This window comes from Eschscholzia californica, unplaced genomic scaffold (genome assembly GCF_041429995.1).
Source record: "Eschscholzia californica isolate CP2 unplaced genomic scaffold, dmEscCali1.0.p SCAF_4, whole genome shotgun sequence".
NCBI classification, from domain to species: Eukaryota; Viridiplantae; Streptophyta; class Magnoliopsida; order Ranunculales; family Papaveraceae; genus Eschscholzia; species Eschscholzia californica.
In genome coordinates, this window is record NW_028238461.1 from 49,477,347 (window position 1) to 49,500,634 (window position 23,288).

Below are 23,288 nucleotides of genomic sequence, written 5' to 3' on the forward strand. Positions count from 1 at the left end.
CCCCTCTCCCTTTCGGATGGTTTTTTCTCTTTCCCCTAAAATTCGTCTTCGTCGAATGAGAGAGAGAGAGAGAGTGTTTAGCTTTCTGTCTTTCTCCTAAAATCCCAGGTCTTTCACCAAAAGAGAGAGTGAGAGACTGCTAGGTTATCGATGACCTGCCCCTATATGTTCATCTAGATATATAGGTAAGAAGTGTATCTTTAGTTTTAGGCTTTCAAGAGGGGTGAAGTTTTTGGTTTTCGACTCAGAGGAGTGATGTTCTTTGCTACATATCTACTCAGCTGTGCTCCGTAAACCTGCCAGGAATGTAATGCCTATATGCCAAAATTTTCTTTGTTGACTACCATTGAAATATTGTTTGGATTTCAAGTCGAAAAAACAGAATATGTATATATTAGAAGCTGTCTCGACAAGACACTTTTTATCCTTTCCCTCACCAACTATATCAGGAGCCGTGTTTATACATTTTTCTCGGTTTCTTTCTTTGTTCTGTCTTTCTTTTTCTTTCGAAGGCAGAGATTGCAGAATTGGCAATAACGCTCATACATCCCAAACTTCGCGTAGGAGTTTGTATCTGATACTTCTTCCGTTATACCTCGTGCCCGTAACGTGTCCATTTCCAGTAGCAGCAGGTGATGGCATTTTGTCAATGATCGATGTTAGAGGACAATCCAGTTCCTCCAGTTCTTCATCACTTGTATACCCTTTCCTTTGGATCGTGGAAAAACTCTTTTCCAACTTAGATTTTGCTCCAATATCTCCTATTACTTTTTCTTCAATGTCAGCAGGTGAAGGTGGAACATAGACAACTGGGGCAGCACTCACGGGGAAATCGCTGATTGAGTCAACACCTTCATATAATCTCCTCTCTACCGAACTCTGCATAATAAACCCAAAATTTATAGTCTTCGATTACCCTCGTGAAACACACACTTTTTAGTTGGATTACATGGAAGTATTAAAAGTAGTACCTCAGCATTTAAGGCCTCAAGAACAGCCCCTGGAACGGGATCTGGGCAGAATTCATCTGGAGTGAAGTAGCAAAGTATTCTTTTAACCAAGGAAAGACCAATCGAGGGGCATACCTGTCAAATAAAAGAATACCAAATTTGATCTTGCTTCGAAGATATCCAAAGAAACAAACTGCTTTAAATAAATAATGTTGTTGACTTTACCTCTTTTCTGATGGATCTTTCCATAAGCATGTCCTTCGGAAGCATCAAAAGATCGCTTAATTCATTAAGAAGTCGAAAGGATTTTGGTTTATGGGCGGCTCCCGGTCTATCACTATCCTCATCATTTTCACTATCTTCTAAGGATTCGTCAGTGTCCATGCCAAATAGGTCAGTGAGCCATCTAGACCAAGTTCCAACCTGCATAAACAAGATTGACTGAAAAGATGGTCGAAATTCATGTTTGGCAAAAACATGATTGTATTGCTTGTGACATAGTATTTTGTTCTCCAAGTTTGAATAAATATATGCCATGGATTTTTTTTCATCATAGTGAAGTGTGAAGTATGTCTTGTGTGATTAGAGTGCTAAAAAAAGAATACCGAATTTTTCAGTTGTGCACCAGATCCAAAGCTCAAGTCTCCAGCTGGAATTGGTAATACTTTGGAATCAAGAATTGGATCCGAGACAGGATCAGTGGGAATTTCATTGGCGGATTCACGCAAAATGGCATTAAACATGGCAACATCTAATCTGGCCACGCACTGCTCCATTACCTGTTCACAAGATACTGATTTGTTCAAACATGGAAAGTAGAGAAAAGCTATTTTCAGCTTTTATTGATCTTTTTCCCTTTAATTTTGCTTTTATTGCTTGAAAGAACTCAACCCGGACGAAAATATACTGATCAAAACAGAGGTCTAAACAAAAACTGATTTACTCCTTGGGATAACCTACAATTTCCAAAATATTTTTAATCTGTTTTCTGTCTACGTCAGAGATTTTTACATGGTTCCATTGAAAACAAACCAAAACAAAAAAAATTCCCTGTCGAAATTGAGTATTTTCTTTGATTACTTCTTCAAACATAAGGGGAACCTAGAGAACATTTTTATGGAACTGTGGAAGATACTTAACTATATTTAGCTTTTCTAAACAAGTTATGGATCATTAACTGAGTGGCAGTTGAGTAATCATAGCTGTTTCCTCTACTTGTATAACCAAAGACAAACTGACGCACTATTCATACAAGCAACCTATAAATGTAACTTCAATTTCTTACAATTCTAGCCAATACTGGCAAGCAGCCGCATTCATGTCCTCCTGCTCTGAGAGGACAAAGTCTTTGGAAGGCATCCCGGAAAGCAATTGTCCATAACTTAATTGAAAAACTTCCCTGCTGCTGATTTCCCAAGGAAGGTCCCGAAAGTTTTCCATTGTTTTTCGAGGAGTAAAGATCTTCGACTGGGGATTGCATGTGAGGAGTTAATGTCTGAAGACAAAAACATGGTAGTCAGTTAAAACTTCAAAAAACACAGATGTCACAATGAATTGCATGACCCAACACATGAAAATTGGTATCTGAATATTATGGGTTTAGAATGATTTCTATTACCAAAAACCCTTCAACTATAACCAGTACCAGATATTACCTGCCACCACACGGACTCGACAATGCGTGAGAAAAGCCAGCCTTCAACCTTTTCCAGAGCGGCAACATATGTGCTAGTCTCTTGCCAGTCCTCAAGAACCTGCGTGAAACCAATCTTCTTTACTTGTTTGCTCCCACCATTGCCCTTCCACTTACTTGTTAAATACTTTCCCTCACTTTTCTTTGCACCACCATTTAACTCAATAACCTTCAAAACAGGGCTGGAACTAAGCGTATTACCGAAGGCTTGAGAGAGAATTTCTCTCAGAACGATAGTGTTCGACAACCAGAAAGTCAACCTTCAATGAAAGCAAAAAATATTTAGTCTTAAAAAGAAAAAGATGTGTGTCAGTAGATAATGAGATCCTTATGACCAACACTACAGCAAGTGAAAAAAATGAAACACGTTGTAGAGACAAGGGTTCTATACCTTGGAACATCATTTCCGCAAGACTTCGCTATAAGTACAAGTCCTGACACTGTGTTCCTGGCAATTGTGCCCCGTTTGTCTTGAGTCCAGTTCTTGCAAGCATGCAGATACATTCTAGAAAGACGCCGGGCTGGCGTGTGCACCTTATGTGATGAGCTCCCATGCTCTGGTACAACAGAGTAAAGTGAAATTTCAAGAGCAGCAATTTCTCTAAGCTCCTCCTCAAGTTTCTCAATTCTCACTTCCATATCTTCAATCCTTTGGTTCTCTGTTGCTTTATCTTCTTCAAGACATATTTCCTCTGCATCAGATGCTTCGTCACCACTTCCAACTATTTGAGAACCCTTTAGAGCCTCATTCAAGACATCTATTTCCTTCACCTCTTCTAAAGGTTTATCATCAAGTCCTTCAGATGATTCGGATGAAGGTTTAGGATGAACCTTCATAGTTTTAGATTTCTCATCACGGATGCTTTTAGTAGAATCTTTAGGAATTCCTCTGTTAGACTTTGCAGCTTTTTTTGGCGTGTCATTTAATGATTTGATCTGTGTCTTATTTGTTTTGTTTTGCTCCTTTCTAGTTTTTGATATACGGGTACGACTTTCCACAGATTCCGTTTTTGCAAGTTTTTTAGGAAGTCTTCTGACTCTTTCTATCTTGTCATCCCCGATTGTTTGAGCATCTCCATAAGATGATACAGAATCTTTTGCTGTATCAGCATCAGAAACTTCTTCCTTCCCATGCTTCGACTCTACCTCCAAATCACTTGAAGTATCTTCCATTTCGTCTTTGATCTCTTTAGCAACCATTTCACGAGCTTGTGAATCTACTTTTAAGCCATCAAACATATCATCCACATCCATTACTGCGTCATCATAAACTTCAGAGGGCTCTGTCTCTGCGTTTAAACCACTTACTGCAACACAAGAGTCTGATTTAGCTTCTGGTGCTTTATGCTCCGCTTCCTTGATATTCAACTTTTTGTACCCATTTGAGTCATTTCCATGACGCACTTTCTGTTCTTTCCTTTCGCTTTTACTAGGGCGCTTAACATGATTATTGTTTGGCAAAGGTAGCTTCTTGTCCATCTGTCTCATACTAACTTTTAAACAACCAAAATAACACACTAATGACTACAACAAAACTACCAATACCCCACTCGTGGGATTACAAAAGGAGCTTCATAGATCATAGATGTACAAGACAAGAAGTCAAACCAAATAGTTTAATGCGGCTGCATCTACTATGCAAAACGAAGTTCCCCCAGCTCGTGATCCTTCCGCAGCTTAATTAATGCTGTAAAAAGAATAGCAAGCTCAGGTCATCGAGCTACTCCAAGACAGTACATTACAAGCAAAAGAAACACCATAAGGTTCATTAATTGAGTCCAACGTCTAAAAGTAGAGCAAACAACCAAGACAGAATATAATAATTACGTCATAAAGATTTGATCTTTGAACGTTATTAATATTCGTAAATGAAGAGACGAACTCAAAATTCATTGCGAACGCATCTGATAGGTAGACATTTAAATGCAGCCAATTTCTCTTATGGGTGTCCACGGCGGTATTTGATAGTTGCCGATTTAGAAAATATCAGTGGTTATAGTTGATGGAAGAATGCACAAAATTATCTACAGGCTACAGCTAGGACGCTAGGTAGATGACATTGACAATAACCCTTCCTGTCAGCTTTCTATTATGTATGCAGCAGCAAGAAGAAGATATAGCCTATGGTGTCTGACAGTTCAATTCCATTACTTTAAACTTATGAAAAAAATAAAAAAAACGGTGTTACTGATTCTTGCAGGTTAACATATTGTGTTCTCAAAAGAACAAATAAACAATTTGTTAGTTCTTTGCTTGACCAAAGAGGGTCATCACTCTGCATGACTTAACAGTCAGATTAGCTTGATCTGAATCTGCATTTAATCCCCTTTAACTTGTATTTTCAAATCAAAAGGTCAACTGATGAGATGAACCTGAAAAATAAATATACTTCAAACACTATCCACTAGGACTACTAAAACAGACTGCTATTACTGCAACTGAACAATATAATATAGAAAGTGAGAGGAAGTTACTTGGCAATGAATTGGGGATCTTTGACTCCTAGAATTAGGACACAATAGTACTTTTGAGTGAAAAGTGATTTAATTCATAACCTCAAAATGAATGCCTGTGAAGAGATCTACAAACTTTACTTTCCTTAACAGCAACATTAACATGCAAAAGGAATGCTTTAAAGCATTTTCCAATGTTACCGACCAAAATTCAACTGAGTAAATCAAATCCGACTAAAATAATTTTGGTCTGATCCGATTTGAACTAGTTAGATTTACAAATTAAGGAAAACAAAGAGGTAATCGAGCTAAAAAAAACACCATTTCACTGACAATCCAATTCACAGAGAAGATGAATTGTTGTATAAAATCTTTCCAAATGAAATAAATCATGTAATTTCAACAAATCCAGACATTCAAAACCCCAAATACAACAAATGAGGCAAAATTCCGAAAGATTTTCGTATTAACAATCAGTCAAAAACTTCAATTCTTCTATAAATTAATACTATAGACGCATTGATTATATAGGATTAGAAATCAAAACAAATTTCTTCAATCCGATCCAACTAGAAGTTGAAGTGATAAAAACATATTACAACAAATGATGAAATGAAACGGAAATGCTGGATCCATATTTTGACAACGACGGATCAATTAGTCATGAAGGATAGAAACAAACTGATCATCTGGATTATTCTTCGAATTGAAATCAAGAAAAAAACAACGAAGAGAAAGACAAAATAAACTTGATAAAGAAAGCACAACAATGTGAAATCGAAGTAGAAGAATGATTAGAAATTACTCTAAACGCTTCCTGAGCTTATTCGTTCTTCATAAAATTAAACATGCAAGATTCATTCATCCGCCATTGCTTTCTGAAAGAGAGTCAAATCCAATAGATAGATAGATAGTTTTTAGAGTGAGAGATAAGAGTTTAGAGAGAGAGAGAGTTTGGGATCAAGAAGAGTATTAATTAATAATGGGAATATGGGAGTTACAGTTTTTTTTAGATCGAAAAATACTCTGCCATTACCTCTGATATTTTGTCTCTCTCTTGGCTTTGAAGAGAGTTTTTTTTTCTTGTGGACTGATTTTTTTTGTCTGAATTGCGATAATATTCTTCATTCATACGGAAGATTTTGTTCTTAAATGGGTGAACTGTCACTTACTGCCGGTTAGAAGTGACCGGGAAAATTGTCGGTGGTGGTGGTTGTTCACCGGGTGTATCGGTTACGTTACTTTTTTTTCACCAAAATTTCGGGGCCCACCTAACCACGTTTTCGACTTCACAGTTATTTGGGAAAAGGGCACATGAGCTTAAATTTCTAAGGAGAAATGACTATGGAGGTGGGTAAGAGCATGTCCAATGTGGGGGGGCTGGGGTTCCCGAATTCAAATTTTGGGAGCCCCAGCCCTCCAACCCGGGAGCCCCGGGGCTGGGCTCCCGGTAATTCTATCCGTTGGGAGTCCCCAACGGCTAGTTGGGGACTCCCAACAGTTGAATTGGGGTGGGTCCCCCCACCCCATGTTTAATTTTTTTTTTGTTTTTTTTTTGTTATTATTTTGTTTAATCTTTTTTTGATTTAATTTTTTTAGTGTAATTTTTAAATGTAAATCATTTTTTATTCTATTTTTTTTAAATAGAATTTCTTTGATTTTTTCTTAGCACACTTCATTGTTTTTTTTTTGTTTTTTTTTTGTTATTATTTTGTTTAATCTTTTTTTGATTTAATTTTTTTGGTGTAATTTTTAAATGTAAATCATTTTTTATTCTATTTTTTTTAAATAGAATTTCTTTGATTTTTTCTTAACACACTTCATTGTTTTTTTTTTGTTATTATTTTGTTTAATCTTTTATTGATTTAATTTTTTTGGTGTAATTTTTAAATGTAAATCATTTTTTATTCTATTTTTTTAAATAGAATTTCTTTGATTTTTTCTTAACACACTTCATTGATTTAAAACACAAACCTCACACACTTACACCACACATATACAAAATTTAGATTTGAGAGCCCAACATTGGAGTTGCTCTAAGCTCCGGGGCTCCCAAAATTCAGGGGCTCCCAAAATTGGGAGCCCGAGCCCCACATTGGAGTTGCCCTAAGCCCTAAGTTTCCCTAATTGGACACTAAGACATTAGTGGGAGGGGGGTCCCTAAGTTTCCCATTTTAAGTGATACGTACTATTTACATAGAAATGCTACTCGTAATTGATTCCTAATTTAATTTGTGATTTTAAAGTTAATAAGTGGGGGTTATTCGTTCAGACTTTAATAGTACAATCTTTTAATTTTGAATGATTGAGATTAAAAAAAATTGTGATGAGAGTATGTCATCGAAACGTCACATTAACTTTTTAGTTCCCTATCTAGTATAAATAACGAACCCAATTTACAATAAGTTATTTAAAACATTTATAATTGTCTTCGTATTCATATAAGTGATGGATCTTCATGAATTCATAGGAGACATAAATAAGCCAATGCAAAAAATTAGGGAAATTAATATCTAGTGAGAGTCACATGAACTTCAAGTTCGGTAAAAAGAACTTTTAGATTTTAAGTTCAAGAAAATTAAACTAAATTTAGTTATTAGCTAAGCAAAGATGGGCACGATAATAATAAGCATTTTAAATTCCATATATTTTACAAATTGATAACTTTATAACAAGAGGGTTTTCAAAATCTCCCCTCAATCACAAAGAGATATTTCTCAAATGGCCCCCAACTTTGTGACTAGCTTCCTGTCTGGCCCCCTACTTTAGCAATAATTCCCGTATAACCTCATTTTTCCATTATCTTTAACATTTCGTTACTCTCTCTCTCCTCCATCTCTTTTTTTCTCTCTGCCACATCATCTGTTACGCCACCTCATCATCTTCTCCGGTGAAGGTCGTCGGCCAGCCAAATTTCCTACCGCGACCTTCAAACTTTTTTTTTTCTCTCTCTCTAAACACTCCGGCGAAGGGCCTTCGCCGGAGTGTTGAGAGAGAGAGGTTTTCTTTTTAAAAAAAATAACAAAATTTAGAGAGAGAGAGGAGAGAGAAAAAAAAAGTTTTTTTTTTATGTTTGAAGGTCGCCGGCCGGCGACCTTCACCAGAGAAGATGATGAGGTAGCGTAACAGATGATGTGGCAGAGAGAGAAAAAGAGATGGAGGAGAGTGAGTAACGGAAAGTTAAAGATAACTGAAAAAGGGGGTCATATGAGTATTTTTGCTAATCTAGGGGGCCAGGCAGGAAGCTGGTCACAAAGTTGGGGGTCATTTGGGAAATAACCTTTAATTTTATCCTACCATATTACAAAATATTTCTTTTAAGTCTACTAATTAAGAGGCAACTAAACATAAAACATGGTACATAAATTTGGGATCTTCTTCCACCAATAGTCATCTAATAGAGATTTACATAAAAGAAGTTTGAAGTCATCATTCCCATCAACACTCAGATTTAGCAATGATAACACTGCTTATCTACGTTACATAGTTCTTATGGAAAACAAGAAACAAGTGTACGTTTGAGAATATAGTACCGAACAATTATAGAATCATCCAAGAAGCACAAAATATGTATAAGGAATTCTTAGACCCGGTATTGAGTCATGAAATCGTTGCAGCAAGTCTCGCGCCTAATCTCAAAATCTGGGTTCCACCAAAATCCGGACCGTTAAAGGTAAATTTCAATGCTGCATACTTCAATAGTAATGCCACATTTGTTGCTGTTTGTAGAAATGAAAGAGGAGAGTTTGTGATGGCCTTAACGACCAATTGTCGATCCTCATCGCCTTCGGAAGCACAAACAAGGGCAGCAAACATAGCACTTTCCATTGCACTACTACTCCCCGAGTATGAGTGTGGTATTGAGGGTGATGCTATGATTGTAATACATCCATGCTCGAAGGAGTTAAATGAGGTACCGTGGAGAATAAGACCGATTGTAATGGAGATTCAGTCAGATATTGCAAAGCTTGAGAAGACGGAGTTCTCTTATTGTCCACGTGAGGCGAATAATGTTGCGCATATGTTAGCAAAGTTCTCTAATGTAAATTTGAATCAAACTTTGGAGATCTATGAGACTCCTAGTTGCATTGTATATCCGCTGGCGGCAGATTTAGCCAACATTCAGTATTGATCCAATATAGCTAATAAAACAGGCAATGGCCTATTTTCATCAAAAAAGAAAAATCTAATAGAGATACTACTCCTCAAAAATTAAAATAATTGGAAGGAAAAATAATTAACTAAATAATAACTCATATTTTAACTAATGCGGTAAGACTTTCCTTTCACAAAGATGTAGAGAGACAATCTTTAGAAAAAAAAATTAATCTTATTATTTATGTCGCTCTTAGGGCTTTTTCTAGAAAACCTAACTTATGAAAAATAATATCGAATTAAATTTGCACATAAATCACCAACTCCACTAACTTAAAAGCTACATTAAGAAAAATTCAGAAATAACACCCCAAATGGTTTGATGACAAATTAAGATACATAAGCCATTAAATAAGAAAATAAATTGAAAATAGTAAATAGGGGAGATTGGCTTAGATAATATACAAAATGGGGTTAAAGTCCATCCACAATTCCAACATCAAAACAATAGTTTGGTGATCACATGACTGATTTGGTGGTCACGTTATGAATTTAGTGAAAATTTTATCCCAACATTAGACATATGAGTGAATTTTCTTCAATAGAGTACCATTCTAATTATGGTCTTCATAATAGAGAGACACTTTACTAGTTAACTCAATTAAATCAGATTTCACGTAACAAAAAGTGTAGTTGACCTCAAACTTTCAGTAAGTAGAGTTTTAATCAATCCAACGCAGTCTAAAGTACTAGAGTCTGATAGCAAGTAATTAAAGATTGGCTTAGGAAGCTGCCAGTTTTGATCAAACCAGCACAGTCTAAAGGACTAGAGTCTGATACCACGGAATTAAAGATTGGCTTAGGAAACTAGGACCCATATGAGTTGGATCACTTGTTGAGGGGTCGCATCATAATATAGAAACAAAACTAGTGAGTACCTACTTAGTTTAATTATATGCAGTTTTGGACCCTAAGTAAAATGAGAATGACTGGTAGGTCCGGACGGTCCCTTTCGAATGTGCTTAATAGGTGTTTCGCAAGATGATAATTGGTTAAATTATAAAGATCAATTGATTGTGTGACATTGGCTGGTAGGGTCTTAATTCAGTCGTTTTTAACTTTTACGTGTTTAGCACAATGATATTTATTTTTCTTGTCGCTGTGTGAAACTAGTTCTTTTGAACCTAATTTATCTGGATTAATCAAATTCACTTATATACTATTTTAGCTAATAATCAATAGTTGTTTTAAGCATCACAAAAGATAGTGTGGTTCAAAAACCGCACCCTCTCTCTCTCCATAACCGCTTATCCAAAAACTTTGCGGGGAGCTTTTTTACTTCTCCGGCTAAGGGTCTTTCGTTCACCGGTTCCTTTCTTAGTTTCTTAATAAAAGTTAGTTTTTTTGTTGGTCTTTAGGTCCTGTTTTGTTGATCTTTAGGATTCTTTTGTTGTTTTTATACGAATTCAAGATCGAGTGTTTGGTCATGGAAAATCATTGGGAGTTTCTTCAACAACTTACTACTCTCTCCACCGATGTACCAGAACCAGACACAACTCACAACCCAAAGTCCATCCCAAAAAGTTCAATTCGTAAACTATAGATGTTGTGGTTTTTTCGTACACTTCATAACATTTTGAAGTAGAAGACTCAAGTTGTTGCAATTAATGGAAGAAACCACCGACAATGCTAGACAAGAACTCATAATGGGCAAGGTACAACCATAATACCAAGAGGAATTCGTACTTTTCCATTCAGGGAGGCGGGGGCTCGATTTACAATCCAGATTATGGCTGAAGAAGAAGAAGAGTCGCAGAACGGAATCTGCACGCCGACGGTTGACGTCGAGAAGAGAAGAAGGTGGAAGAAGCAGCGGTTAGAACACCCACAGATGGGCGTGGTGACTGCACCAGGAAAGCAACCCACCAGTTGGACCAGGCATCTTTAGAGGCACCCCAAGTGAACGTAACTTGACTTGTTTGTCTGTTTTTTTTTTTTGTGTCTTTGTTTTTCAACTTTATGATGTAATTCTCATTAGCCTTTTGACCTATAAATGAAGTTTGATTTAAAAAAAAAATAGTGTAGTTGATTATTTAAATTTGGGTCTGTGGGTATATAGACCAAAATAATATTCAAAAAAGGTTTATGATCCAATCTTCCCAAAACATGGATATTTAGTCCTTTTACATTATGGACATAATAACCCATTCTTTATGAGAGAACTACCGTCCATGTCCCTCCTACAAAAATCACGGGATTTTTAATTTTCCAGGGTGAATTTGGAATGTTTCTAATGTGGGCGTGATTTAGGGGATTTAAAGCAACTAACGTATAAATCCGAAATTGATTTATCTCTATCTTCTAACCGTTTAGGAAAGCAAATCTATTTCCAAATCAATTCACAACAAAAATCGTAACCAAATCAATTTTCTCTCCCTTTACAGATTTGGAAACCAAATCAATTTTCTCTCTCTTACTATGTAAATTTTTTTCGATTCAAATCAATTTTCTCTCACTTAACTTTCAGATTTGGAAATAGTATATTTTCTAGGATCAATTTAGCGTGATTTAGGGGGTTAATATACAAAACATATATATCACTTTCTCTCACTTAACTTTCAGTTTTGGAAATAGTATATTTTTCTGGGAACATTAAAGCAAATATGTTTTCGTTTTTACTCTTACATAAATACACATAGAATACAAATTATGAAACAAATACGTAAATTATGTATTATTTATGGCGAGAAACCGTCATTTGTCAAGTATACAACATAATTTATCAAATGTATGTGGGTCTTGTTCAATAAATTACACATAATTTCTTTTACATTCATCCTTTACATTCTGTTACAAAAAAAAGTACAAAATCTTCTTTGGTTCAAAAATGGTGCCCATCCATGTACTCTCCATTAGTTTCGTTGACTCACTTTGATTTGATGATTCTCTTTGAAATTTCATCTGGTATATCAAATCTACACACATAAATACACATACATTAAATAAAAAAAATCATATATTGTATTATAAACTACATGTACAGTTTCGTAAATTATATACAATGTTTGTCAAATTTTGACAACATTTGAAGGTTTTGAGTAGTTTGATAAACTTATCAAGGCTACTGTTGTGGGTGAAAAGTACACGTAATGGTAAATAAATAATACATAATTTATGTGCACTTATACGTAAATTATATACATAATGGTAAGAACATGAAGATATACGTAAATTATATATACTTTATTGCAAAGTACACGAGATTTAATTGTAAAGCGAAGTATTTCTACTAATGAAATGAGTACTGTTTTGGTGTTAAAGCACGGGTAATGTTCTATAAATTACCCATAATTTACTATAAATTGTGGTAATTTACGATACAATACATGTACTGTAAATTCTGTTATGAGTAACCGTACGAAATAACAAATGTTATATAAATCCGTACGGATTGAAAACCAGATCTGAAGAAAAAAAAATGAGAATATCATTAAGCTTAAACTACAAAGATCTTAAACAGTTATGAAAATTTTAGGGATAAACCAGATCTGAAGAAAACCAGATCTCACGAAATATCAGAAACAACAGAAGATTAAACATAGATCTAAAGAAATATGATATTATCACTGGATGCAAACATAACATACTAACTTTGAAGGAATCATTGAATAAGGAATAAACATAAAGATCTTAAACAGTTATGAAAATTTTAGAGAGAGAAAATAAACATCATACATTCGGAGCTAATGAATTAGTAAACAGATCTTATAGATATGTATCATAAATCTGATACGTTTTATAATAGAGCGAAATAATTAGGGTTTTAGTTATAAGAAGAAATATTAGATATTAACAATGGTGTTTATAAAGATTTCGAAAGTATTAAACCTGATAAATGATGAATTTGGACAACAATATAATGTAGAAGAAGAAGATTTTCTGAGTTTAATGGAGGTTTGTCAACTAAATCGATTTTAGAGAGATCAAATAAAAAGTTTCCGTTACTGAAAATAATGAAGATATCCTTACTTTGAATAGAAATATGATTGGAGAGAAATATGGGAGATAATAATGAAGATATCCTTACTTTGAATAGAAACATTATTGGGGAGAAATATGGGAGATAAATATGGAAAAAGATATGCATAGATTTCGAAGATAAATCAGTTATAAAATATGGAAAGGTTAGATTAGGGATGATGAAATAATATTTATTCTAGAGATTTGTGTTTTCTCTCTAGATGAGACCAAATGGACTAGATATCCATTTATATTATTTTTTTGGTTTTAAAACCCTTTATAGGATTAGAGAGGATTATATCTACTATTAGGACCCGTTTTTTGGACTATAAACCCAAAAATTATTTAAATTTTAATTAAGATCCTCTTGAATTTTAAATAAAAACAAATATGGTAGAATTGGAGATTTTACAATAAAAGTAAATATTTCGGCCCTAAACAGATTTAGGAAACGAAATTCAATTAAAAGCTCACACCACTTTAATTTTTGTTTAGATGTAACTTAGGCTACAAGATAATGGTAGCCACTAAACAGCTGGTTGTTACATCATAGATTAAAGGTACTTAAGTTAAATCGAACCCAACCTCTAAATAATTGAAGTCATTGTCTAGTATATCTGTGTTAACAATAAGGTCAAAAGCGAGAATTTACTCCAAGATAATCTTCTTCAATCTTGCTATCTCTCTCAATCTTCCCTTGGCGAAGACACACAAAGAGAGAGAGAGAGGGAGCGAGGTGGTCGGACGCGTCGGTGATAGTCGGAGATGATGCGTAGTTTTTAAATGCAAAAGATGAAGATTAGAAGGTAAAATCACAAACGAGACGATTTTTTTAATTCAATATTGAACGTCCAAATCGGTAATTTTTATTGTGGAAATACTTACCCACCGTCTCCTCCAGGGGCGAGCCCACATAGGGGCATGTGGGGGCACGTACCCCCACGACCCCAATGTGGCTCGTTTATGTTATACTGTTCTTACCACTATATTATATATCTATATATCAATCTCTTAAATAGAATTCTTTCTTAACTCAAGTGGTGAAAGGCTTGGGTTAGTTGAGGTCTCGAGATCGATCCCCAACCATAACACCTTTTTTCTAGAATTTCTACTATTTACGTTACGCGAAAGTATTGTTTGGTTTTTTTTTTTTTTTTTGCATTAGTAAGCAGGATTAACGGGTCTGACCCTTACAAGGAAAAACTAACAAAGAAAAAGAAACAGAACACAATTACACGACATTTTTCTTTCTAAGTCTAACATAACCATCTTTATCTTTGGTAACCAGGTGGGGTCTAGCTCAAGAATATCAGGACCCGGTTTCAACTTCGAGAGCCAGTCAGCTGCTTGATTCATTTCTCGAACCACATGGACAATCTCGCAAACCTCAAAGCGACTCCAAAGAGCCTTTATTCTGTTGAAAAGCCACCAAGTAGCCCAAGGAGGGTCTTTACTGCCAATCGAAAACAACCCACAAGCATACAATGAATCAGTAGCAATGGTCACTTTCCTTAGATCTAGCTTTGCTGCTAACTTCAGTCCAAGTTCCACCCCTTGGAGTTCATGAACAATGACAGAGTCTCTAGTAGCTGAGCCAGCAGCTGCAGCCAGGACCTCTCCCTTACTGTTCCTTATCACTGCTCCAAACCCAGCAGAATCCAAGTCCAGGGCACCATCTGAGTTAATGAGAAAACAACCCTCTTGAGGAGGTTTCCAAACATGTTTCTGGTAAGATACAGCAAGCATAGGCATCTCAATATTCCATCTGCTCAAGAGATCAGCATTTGCTGAGTTGCATTCCACTTTCCCCTTCCAAGCTGACAGAGCAATCTTCACTTCATTAATAATCAACCTAAGGACTGCTGTTGCTGGTCTGCTCTCATGCTGGAAAAACCTTCTGTTTCTTTCCCTCCAAATCTGAGAAATGAAGGTAGTGAAAACCAAACCCCCTAACCTCCTTTTTAGGAAACTTCCCTCCAAGGTACCAATAAACCAGGTCAGTTCATCCTCCTAGGAGAAATTGACTCTTCTCTGAATACCCATAAGATCAAGCAGACCCTCCCAAACTATAGAAGAGAACTCACAGTTGAAAAAGATATGGAAATCAGTTTCTATGCTCCTGGAACAGAGAGCACAACAGGGATCAACATCCATACCCCAAGCCAACAACCTGTCACAAGTCTTCAATCTTCTATGAACAGCCACCCAAGCAATAAACCCATGCTTGGGGATCACCAGGCTGGTCCAAATCAGATTAGCCCAAGCAACCTGCTCTCCCTGAGGTCTAATCTTTTGATAAGTCTCTTTAAGAGTGTAACCCCCATCCTTGGCAGCAGTCCAGACCACCTTGTCCCTCTCTCCTCCCCCAATTTCCACTTCATTGACACCTGCCAGAAGATTGCCAAGGTGCACACTGATATGATGAGGAACATCCCACCTGCCATTATGTATGATATCAACAACTCTGGCATTGGCATGAAGAGTAGAGCTAAACCTCAAAGCTTCTGGGAAATGGTGCCAGAGCAGACCCTCTGGGTACCAAATATCTTTCCAAAAAAGAGTTTGACAGCCATTACCAATCAAGTGAACCACCATACCCCTGGCCAAATCCATGCCTTCCAGAACCTTCCTCCAGCACCATGAACAATCATGAGGGACAGACATCAACCAAAAATCTTTAGACTTGATTAAATTGCCTTGAACCCATCTCACCCATAAAGTATCTTTGTTGCTAACCAAATCCCAGATGTGTCTGAGATTCATAGCTGAATTCATGGCTTCAATATCTCTAATGCCCAACCCCCCTCCTCAACTGGAAGGCACACAATAGCCCATCTGATTGAGACTTTCCTAGCCTCCATGTTCAGCCCTGTCCATAAAAATCTACTAAAAATGGAATTGATCTCTTTAAACACTCTTTTGGGAAAGACAAAAACAGAAGTCCAATAGATGATCATACTATTAAAAATTCTTTATGAAGTGAATGTCTGATATTATCTTCAAAATTGTTTGTTACACGTTTGTCATAGTAAACATGTTATTGGAAAGAAAAGTTTATCTTCATCTTTTCTTTCTATTACGATCACTTCCTCTTCATCATCTCCACCATCGTTTCGTCTGATTTTTTCGGTGACTTATATTTTTTACTTCAAAATTGTTTTCTTTGCACGTTTGTCATAGTAAACATGTTATTAGAAAAGTTTATCTTCGTCTTTTCTTCTATTACGATCACTTTCTCCTCATCATCTCCACCATCGTTTTCTTAATCTTCACCACTATCTCTTCATCCCCTCCTTTGTTTTTTTGTTTAATATTTTTTGGGAATCTAGTCGAGGGATAGATCCCCAATTATATTGATGGGAAAATTAGAGATTAATTGTTGTACATCAAAATTACCATGAAATATCTAAACTATACATAAATTTTTGTTGAAAAATTGCTTGCTGATTCTAGCGTGTTCCTATAATATGAAGTTCTTGAAGGAGTTGAAGGAGATGTCCTTCGACCAAGGTGACAATGCGAACAATTTGTCGGATAGGACAATTGATGTGGAAGATCATCAAGTCCGATTGATTTAGGGATCGTAGAGTTGTAGCTAGAGACCAACTACGATCGTCGAATTACGAAGTAATTCGCGGCTAACTTCGATCGGATCCTACAACGGGTTACACATAAGAGTGACAAATTGATCTAGGATATGACTAGTGGGAGTGAGATATAATCATGGGAGTGTCCCATAAACATATCTCATAGGCCTAAAAAGGAATTAGGCAAAGATAGTACAAAAAGGCCAAAAGCAGGGTTTTTGGGCCTAGGCCGATTCGGGCACTTTTAGGGCTCGGATTGGGCTGATTTTTGGAGGGACGTTTCCTTATGTTATGAACATTAAATCTGCCAATTTTGGCTGGGTTTGGACGTCATCTCCTTAGGGAATTGAGAAAATACCAATAGTTGCTATTTTCGACTATTTCCCTAAATCTTATTTTAAAGGGTGTTTTGGGAAACCTAAAAGGAGGTGGATTCTTATTAGGGTTCTATATAAACACTCTTAGGGCAGAGAATAAGGTGTGGAATTTCTCTCTAAGCTTTCTTACTCTACCACATCAAGTAGAGAGGAGAAAGTGAGCTAATTCCCATTAACTATCTATCTAGTCAAGCAAGAAGAAGGTCTTCTTATTATCCAACCACCATTGGTGTGCTAGCTATACAACAAGGTGGGAGATCAAATTGATTGCTCGTGTCCCAAGTAGAGGAGCTACACTTGAAGCTCTTGGTCTTCTTCAATCAATTCAACTAGTTTGAGGGAAAAGCGATTAAGGTAATCCACTATCTCCATTAGATTAATTACTAGTTTTGCATGTGATCCTGGGAATACTAGTGTAGACATTAGATGTCATATTTCCGCTATAAACACTAGTAGAAGGGTATAAAACCCTACAGTGGCGTCAGAGCCTCTTGCTATTAACTAGTTTTTGCTAAGAATCGAACTAGTTCATATTAGATATAATTGATAGTTTGATAAATTGAGTTTATAAAAATATTTTAAAAGTGTTTTAAAACTATTTAAACTCACAATTTGATAATATTGAATGGGATTCAATGAATTTCAAATTAAGAATCAAATTGATGATTAAAAGTGTTTTAAAACTCAATTAGATTGAATTTCGGACTAATCCATGCTTGATTAAGTTGATAGTTATGTTTAAAAGAGTTTTAAACATAAGAAATTGATTGATTTTGAATGGGATTCAAGAATTTTTCAAATAGATTTCAAAATTGTTCTTTGAAAAAGTTTTCAAAAACCTAGACTTTGATCCAAAATTGGTTTGATTAAGAGTTGTTTTCAAGTTTTGGAAACTTTTGAAAAACAAAGATTTTTGGAATTTTAGAAGTGTTCTAAAAAGAAGTGTTTTGAGTTTTGGGAAACTCTCAAAACAAAATTTGGAAATTTTAAAAGTTTCTACAAGTTTTGTAAAAATTTTAGAAGTGTTCTAAAAGATTTCAAAATTTTAAGAAAAGTTTTAAATTTGGAAAATAGCAACTTAGAGTTGCAAAAGAAAAAAATTTTTTGGAAACTAGGGTTTTGAAAAACCCTAGTGTCCGGCCAGGAAGCTTCCTGGCCGGACCGGGAGCTCCTGGATGCGTCCTCTGGACGCATCCAGAGCAGCTGCTGAGACGCGTCTAGGACGCGACCAGCAGCTGCGACAGAAGCTTCTGGACGCGTCTTGAAGACGCGTCCAGAGCAGCTGTTGGGACGCGTCTTGGAGACGCGACCAGCAGCTGCGGAGGGAGCTTCCTGGACGCGTCTAGGACGCGTCCAGAGCACTCGACCAGACGCGTCTTGGAGACGCGTCTGGGAGGTTCTGGGTGTCTCGGACTAGTCCGAGACACCTAGTGCTGGTCCGGTCCAGCACCAGACACGTCTAGGACGCGTCTGGTACATGGACTAGCGTCCTGGCTCCGGCCAGGACGAGACCAGGCCTTGATAGGTTTCGGCCAGGACATGCCGGCCTATGGGCCGTGCTATGTCCGGACCTTGTCCGAGCCCTTTTCTGGGCTTGGGCCGGGACTTGTCTAGGACTTGTCCCGGGCTTTTTCGAGGCTTTTCGGACCATAAAAAGGAACCATCATTCGAGTGGGAGTTTTTGCCAAAATTTCTTCCGATTCCAACCAAATAATTCCAAAATCAATCCGGGCCATCCAGAAGGCCAAAACGGATTTCTCTTTAAATTGATTTATGAAATCATTAAGAATCGAACCAATGTTTTTCCGAAATTGACCCGGGCTTTCAAAACCCGAAACGGAGTTTTTCTTAAAGATGATTTTAGAAATCATAAAAGATAAAACCGGAACGCACCACTAGTTGAATTCTTCGAATTTAGACTTAAGGTCCGTAATGTGACATGTGATGTCAACAAAAGTATCTCCCAAGATAATCATGCATATATAATTCTTAGCCTTGATATATTATATGATTGCATGTGATGTGAATGCGGGAAACTAGTATGGCCATAGATTTATATCTTTATTCTTGTTTTAAGCACGGATGGGTGCATGCTTTGTAATTAATTTTAATTTCAAGTTTATACGATCTGCGAATCGTTAGAGTCTTGTAATTAGAGTTTAGGGTCAATGAGTCCATTGAAGAAAACTCAAGGATGGAATCCAAAGGCGAGTGGGAGAAATCAATGGAGGTTCAAGGATGGAGATCTAGACGAACCAAAAGGCGAAACAAGAAGAAAACCAAAGGAGATTAGATCTTCTAGGTTAGGGGCCATACTAGGATCCATGTCTGCTTGATTTACTTTCTCGCGCGCATTTACTTACTTATTTACGCTTTATGTCGTGGATGTTAGTTAGGCTAAATAGTTCACTATAACAAACGCCAGACTAGCGTAAAAGTCCCCAAAAGTAATCTTGAGTAATCGCCTATCCAGATTAAGACACTCGTTGCGCCCTTGTTCGAGGAAGGTGGGTCGGCCTTCGCAGAGTACCTCCTCTACCTTGGGACAATGCGGGTAGGTCTATAGAAGAGGCCTACACGTCTAAATGGTTCTACTCAACGAGATCAGCAAGAGAGTCTTGGATACTCGAGGCAAAAGGATAGATTAGTCATTCATTAATGAAATCTATCAACCAAGAGTCATAAGGTATGATCAGTGAAGTAGTTCACTCACCCGGAACGACGGAGTCAAAGGGTAGGGCCTTCGTCCGCTTTACTCCGAAGAACTGGGGTCTTGGAATCACTTATTCAATCGGGGACGATTTTTATTGAATAATGTGGGAAAACTAAGTTTTTCAAAAACGATAACGAGTTTTTAAACTTTGCCATTTCTTTATGTAGAATTAAGATGACACATGAAAACGGTTTCAACTTTGAATCACACCTAAGGGAGGTGCTGATCCACTTCCTAGAATGGAAGAATGAATCCGAGAATAGTTCTCAGATTCAAAAGGAAGGTCACTAGAATACCCAATCCCAATGTTGACTCATACAAGAGAAGGTCAAAAGCCATTTGCAAGCAATCATATAAAATTCTCTTTGGAAGAGTAATGAATGCTAGCATAACCATTAAGACAAACTAAGGAAGAAATTCCTACAGAAGTCATAAATGGAGAGGTACGAGACCTCCAAGGCAATCTGAAAATCATCCTAAGGGAAGACAACAGAATACATCTTAGATGAGTCACTCAGGTTGTTACAAACAAACTGAGCAGAACATACGGGAATATCCAGTCTAAGAAAGGTTCTTGAGATTTGGTACAAAGAATCTAAGAAAGAGATCTTGAGATTCAAAAGGGCAAAAGGATCAGTCAAGTGAGACAAACATTTGATCAAAGAAAAGCAGTTGCCGAGTACATGATCAAGAGTATTCCTCATTACTGTGAATGTTTCTAAAATAATGGCTAGACCATTTAAAAGGAAACTACCTTTAGCACCTGGAGGACAAATGGAATGGAATTATGAATTCCGGTTCCGTATCCTTGTTAACAAAGTTAAAAACAAGTATCGTAAAATTCCTTCATCAGGTATTTTAAACCGGATGTGCGGCTCCGTAAAGCTCAAGGAAATCACATACTTGACTAAAAGAAGTAAAGATCCAAGAGGGAGCAGAAGCAGTAATGCTAGGGATGCTGAAAGGGATCAAAGTCTTCTTTTAGACACTGATCTAGCTTAGAACTTAATAGTGATTATTTTGTTCTTCTAGAAACATATGATGTTTTAAACCAGTGGTAAAATTAACTGAAGGTTAACATTGATAATGGCTAAAATCAAGAGATTCAAACTCATTAAACTTCAGCATTGTCAATTAGGTCTTAAGGACTGAATTGACAAAGTCACCCTTTTCAAAAGGCATAGAGACTGGTAATCTATTAGGACTCATACAGTGTTATGCAGACCTATAAGTTTACTTGCAGAAGCTAACGAGAGAAACTTCAAATACGTACTCTGACAACTTCATGAAGTATGGAAACGTACAAATCATAAAGTATAAGTCGGAATGTTTGAAAGGTTCAAACAAAGTACAAACCGAAGTAAAAGAATCATTTTGACCAGAGAGTTTAAGTCATCCGATTAGATTGGAGTGGTAAAAACTTGATTAAAATACTTGATAACCATCAAAGGAGTTGAGAAACCGTTTCCCAACTCGCTCCATGGAACACATCTGAGGGATGGTGGATTCAGTGGGAGTAATCGAACATTTCTATGCATAATTCGATCAAAGATGGGTTTAAGCCAGTCTTCCGTATAATTTGGACATATTCTAGAAACGATCGTTTTCATACTTACCAAAGTCCGTTTAAAGGCTAAAACTTGTAACAGCGTTACAAAAAAAAAACTAGCTAATATCTGACGCAATTTCTTTTTGAAAGAAATTTGGGCTTCTTCCATAACCAATCAAGAGAACAAAGTGTTTGTTGCTCATGATAGTATTCTTCTAATAATTAGCGCACCTAGTAGTCTGGGAGAAAAACACTAATTATTACAAGAATAAGTGGGAGAAAAGTACAAGTCGATTTAATTCGATCATGAGAAAAATCATGAAGAGTCATGAAGAACAATCATGAAAACTTGTACAAGACGATTAAATTCGACCAAGAGCAACAAACTGCGGCTCCTCGGAAAAGGAAAGGTTAAAGATATGATCTTGTAAACCCACCGCACAAAAGCGAATGTCATTCGCAGGAGAACTCTCAAAGCGAGTGAAAGTGTCTCTAAAGGAATATCTCAAAGTAGTTGAGATAACTCCAAATTGTTGTTCAAAAGCCCTGAAAGGTCAAAATAAAATCTTAAAGACTCAGAAAATAAAGGTTATTTCTGAAGAGATAAAAGACCTGCGCAGAAACGGAAACTGACTCTAGATTTTGGCTAGAAGCCAAAATCATCGTGGAATCCATATCTCGTCAAGACATGAAGCTTGATAATTTAAGTCAACAGAAGACCTAAATTGGTTTTCCAAAATAGAAAACTGAGAAGGATGGAAACATTCATGTTTCCCGAAACGAGACAAGAAGAATAAAGATTCTTCCAATCAAGTTATGTCCACAAGCATGCTTAAGAAATCTATCGACGGATTAAAAGCACGCAAGAGTTAGAATCTTCGATTCAAAAGGCAATCAAAGAAGTTTGATTCCTGAGGAATGAAGAAAATCTTGAATCACGAAATTTCAAGAAGGTAAGTGGGAGTAAACAAACCTTCCGGGTCCGTATGCAGAGTACATACAAAAGATTGAGTACGACATAAGGTGTTGTATAACAGTAACGAACTGACTCAATAAAGGACCACACACAAAAGGATAAAATGCCATTTTGGGCATCTGAAGATCTATAAGCATAGATCAAAAGGATGATAGGATTAGAGAGACTCAGTACGCTGAGATGCTTGAGATCCGAAACAGAAAATCTAAGACTCGGAAAGTCTAAAAGAATTTCGACCCAAAAACTCATGACAGAGGGCGTTGCAAAAATCGGAGTCTGAAAAGACACCGATGAGCTAGCACGCATGAGAGAGACATTTATGTTCGAAAACATAAAGTCAATCATGTTGGACATGATTAGCATTTAAACATCCGAATTCGGATTGGAAAACCGAAACACTACTTAGTACATCCTAGAAGGCTAAAGGATGAAGTAGTACAAAATTGAACATGTCATCGTAGCAAACTTTCAGACATGGAAGGAAAGTAGGCTAAAAGTGTTTAAGCCGGGAACTGTTGCAAATACTACATAAAGAATTAAAAGCCTTAACTCTAGTAAAAGTTATTAGAAATTATCAAGGTTGAAGATAACCGTCTTCAAATTAATTGATAATTAGCAAAGTTTAAAACCGACTACCACGGTAGTCAAACTGAACTGTCACCTAAGACATAGTATGAGATTCATACACAGTCTAAGGCATGAGGTATAATTTTAAACCTCGACGAGTAAAACTGAGTGGGTAAAAAGAGTTTTACGGAAGAGGCTCAGATTTACAACTCTCGTTATCAGAAATAATAGAGTTATTTCACAAGTCGTCTAAATTTGGTTTAGTATTTAAACGACAGTCCATTGATGATAAAACATTCCGAATAGGT

At 36.5% G+C, this 23,288-nt stretch overlaps 2 protein-coding genes across 16 annotated transcripts; both read right to left on the minus strand.

The window, feature by feature from the left end:
* Nucleotides 1-319: 319 nt before the first annotated feature.
* LOC147545639 (uncharacterized) lies at nt 320-6,393 on the minus strand. Of its 15 annotated transcripts, none has more exons than XM_086634363.1 (11): nt 6,133-6,246; nt 5,902-5,974; nt 5,118-5,212; nt 4,252-4,330; nt 3,035-4,122; nt 2,606-2,903; nt 2,236-2,445; nt 1,556-1,729; nt 1,176-1,373; nt 972-1,085; nt 320-879 (listed from the first exon to the last, which is right to left on the minus strand). In XM_086634363.1, the coding sequence occupies exons 5-11, from the start codon at nt 4,120-4,122 to the stop codon at nt 541-543; spliced, it is 2,421 nt and encodes an 806-aa protein (XP_086490489.1). In that variant the 5' UTR covers nt 4,252-4,330; nt 5,118-5,212; nt 5,902-5,974; nt 6,133-6,246; the 3' UTR covers nt 320-540. The 15 variants fall into 15 exon arrangements, with proteins under 15 accessions (XP_086490489.1, XP_086490477.1, XP_086490491.1 ...); XM_086634351.1 differs by having other exon boundaries at nt 3,035-4,136; XM_086634365.1 differs by having other exon boundaries at nt 4,252-5,015.
* Nucleotides 6,394-14,414: 8,021 nt separating this feature from the next.
* On the minus strand, nt 14,415-15,986 carry LOC147545640 (uncharacterized). The gene is made up of 2 exons (XM_086635845.1): nt 15,237-15,986; nt 14,415-15,128 (listed from the first exon to the last, which is right to left on the minus strand). The coding sequence occupies exons 1-2, from the start codon at nt 15,984-15,986 to the stop codon at nt 14,415-14,417; spliced, it is 1,464 nt and encodes a 487-aa protein (XP_086491971.1).
* Between the last annotated feature and the right edge of the window lie 7,302 nt (nt 15,987-23,288).